Here is a 716-nt window from a genome sequence, read left to right as displayed (position 1 = left end):
TCCTGGGCCCGCTGCGCACGGCGCTGCTCGACCTCACGCTCGGGTCGGCCATCAGCCCGTTCCTGTTCGTGCTGCCCACGCGCAGGGACGTCGCGCACCAGCTGATCCGCACCGCGCAGGTCGTCCCCATCACGTACGGCCGCGTGCGCAGCATCCACTGCCAGCTCATGGCCAAGGTGCTGCCGCCGGAGGCCGCGGAGCGCGTGCTGTCGTTCCGCAACGAGGTGCGGTTCCAGAACGCGGTGCTGGCGATGACGGCGGGCCACTCGCTGCCCACGCACCAGAACCAGTACTCGACGCACTCGCGCGACCACATCTTCGACCCCAACAACTACGCCCACATGTGGGAGTACCGCACGCACTGGCTGGCGGCCATCCGCAGAGCGGTGCCCGCGGACCGCGAGGGCCAGTGGGTCGCCGAGCCAGCCAGCGACGACGAGGCCGCCGAGGCCACGGCGGCGTTCGACTTTGCGCACGGCAGCCGCCTGTGGGACTCGATGTGGGCCGCGGCCAGCAGCGACGCGGACGAGGGGCCGGCCGCGAGCCAGAACAACACCACGCAGCCCAGCAGCCCCGCCGGCCGCAGCACGCCACACCCGTAGGACGTATCAGACAATTACTATGTAGTACAGTATTTAGACGGACATTACCAAACAGGAGCAACCAATTGGTGTCAAATTACTAGAAATAAGAATACGAGAATTTTAATAATCTGT

At 65.8% G+C, this 716-nt stretch overlaps 1 protein-coding gene across 1 annotated transcript; it reads left to right on the top strand.

Annotated features, from left to right (window-relative positions):
* Nucleotides 1-685, top strand: KL928_005432 (uncharacterized protein; the record flags this gene model as incomplete). The annotated part of the gene is made up of 1 exon (XM_043206238.1): nucleotides 56-685. A coding segment is annotated over one exon (630 nt), but the record flags the coding sequence as incomplete, so codon positions are not given.
* Nucleotides 686-716: the final 31 nt, after the last annotated feature.

The sequence above is a fragment of the Ogataea angusta genome, assembly GCF_019207475.1.
Source record: "Ogataea angusta isolate 61-244 chromosome Unknown 61-244_NODE_93_length_716_cov_168.298905, whole genome shotgun sequence".
Lineage (NCBI taxonomy): Eukaryota > Fungi > Ascomycota > Pichiomycetes > Pichiales > Pichiaceae > Ogataea > Ogataea angusta.
The sequence above is the reverse complement of the archived record's forward strand: the minus strand, read 5'-3'. Positions and strand labels throughout refer to the sequence as shown.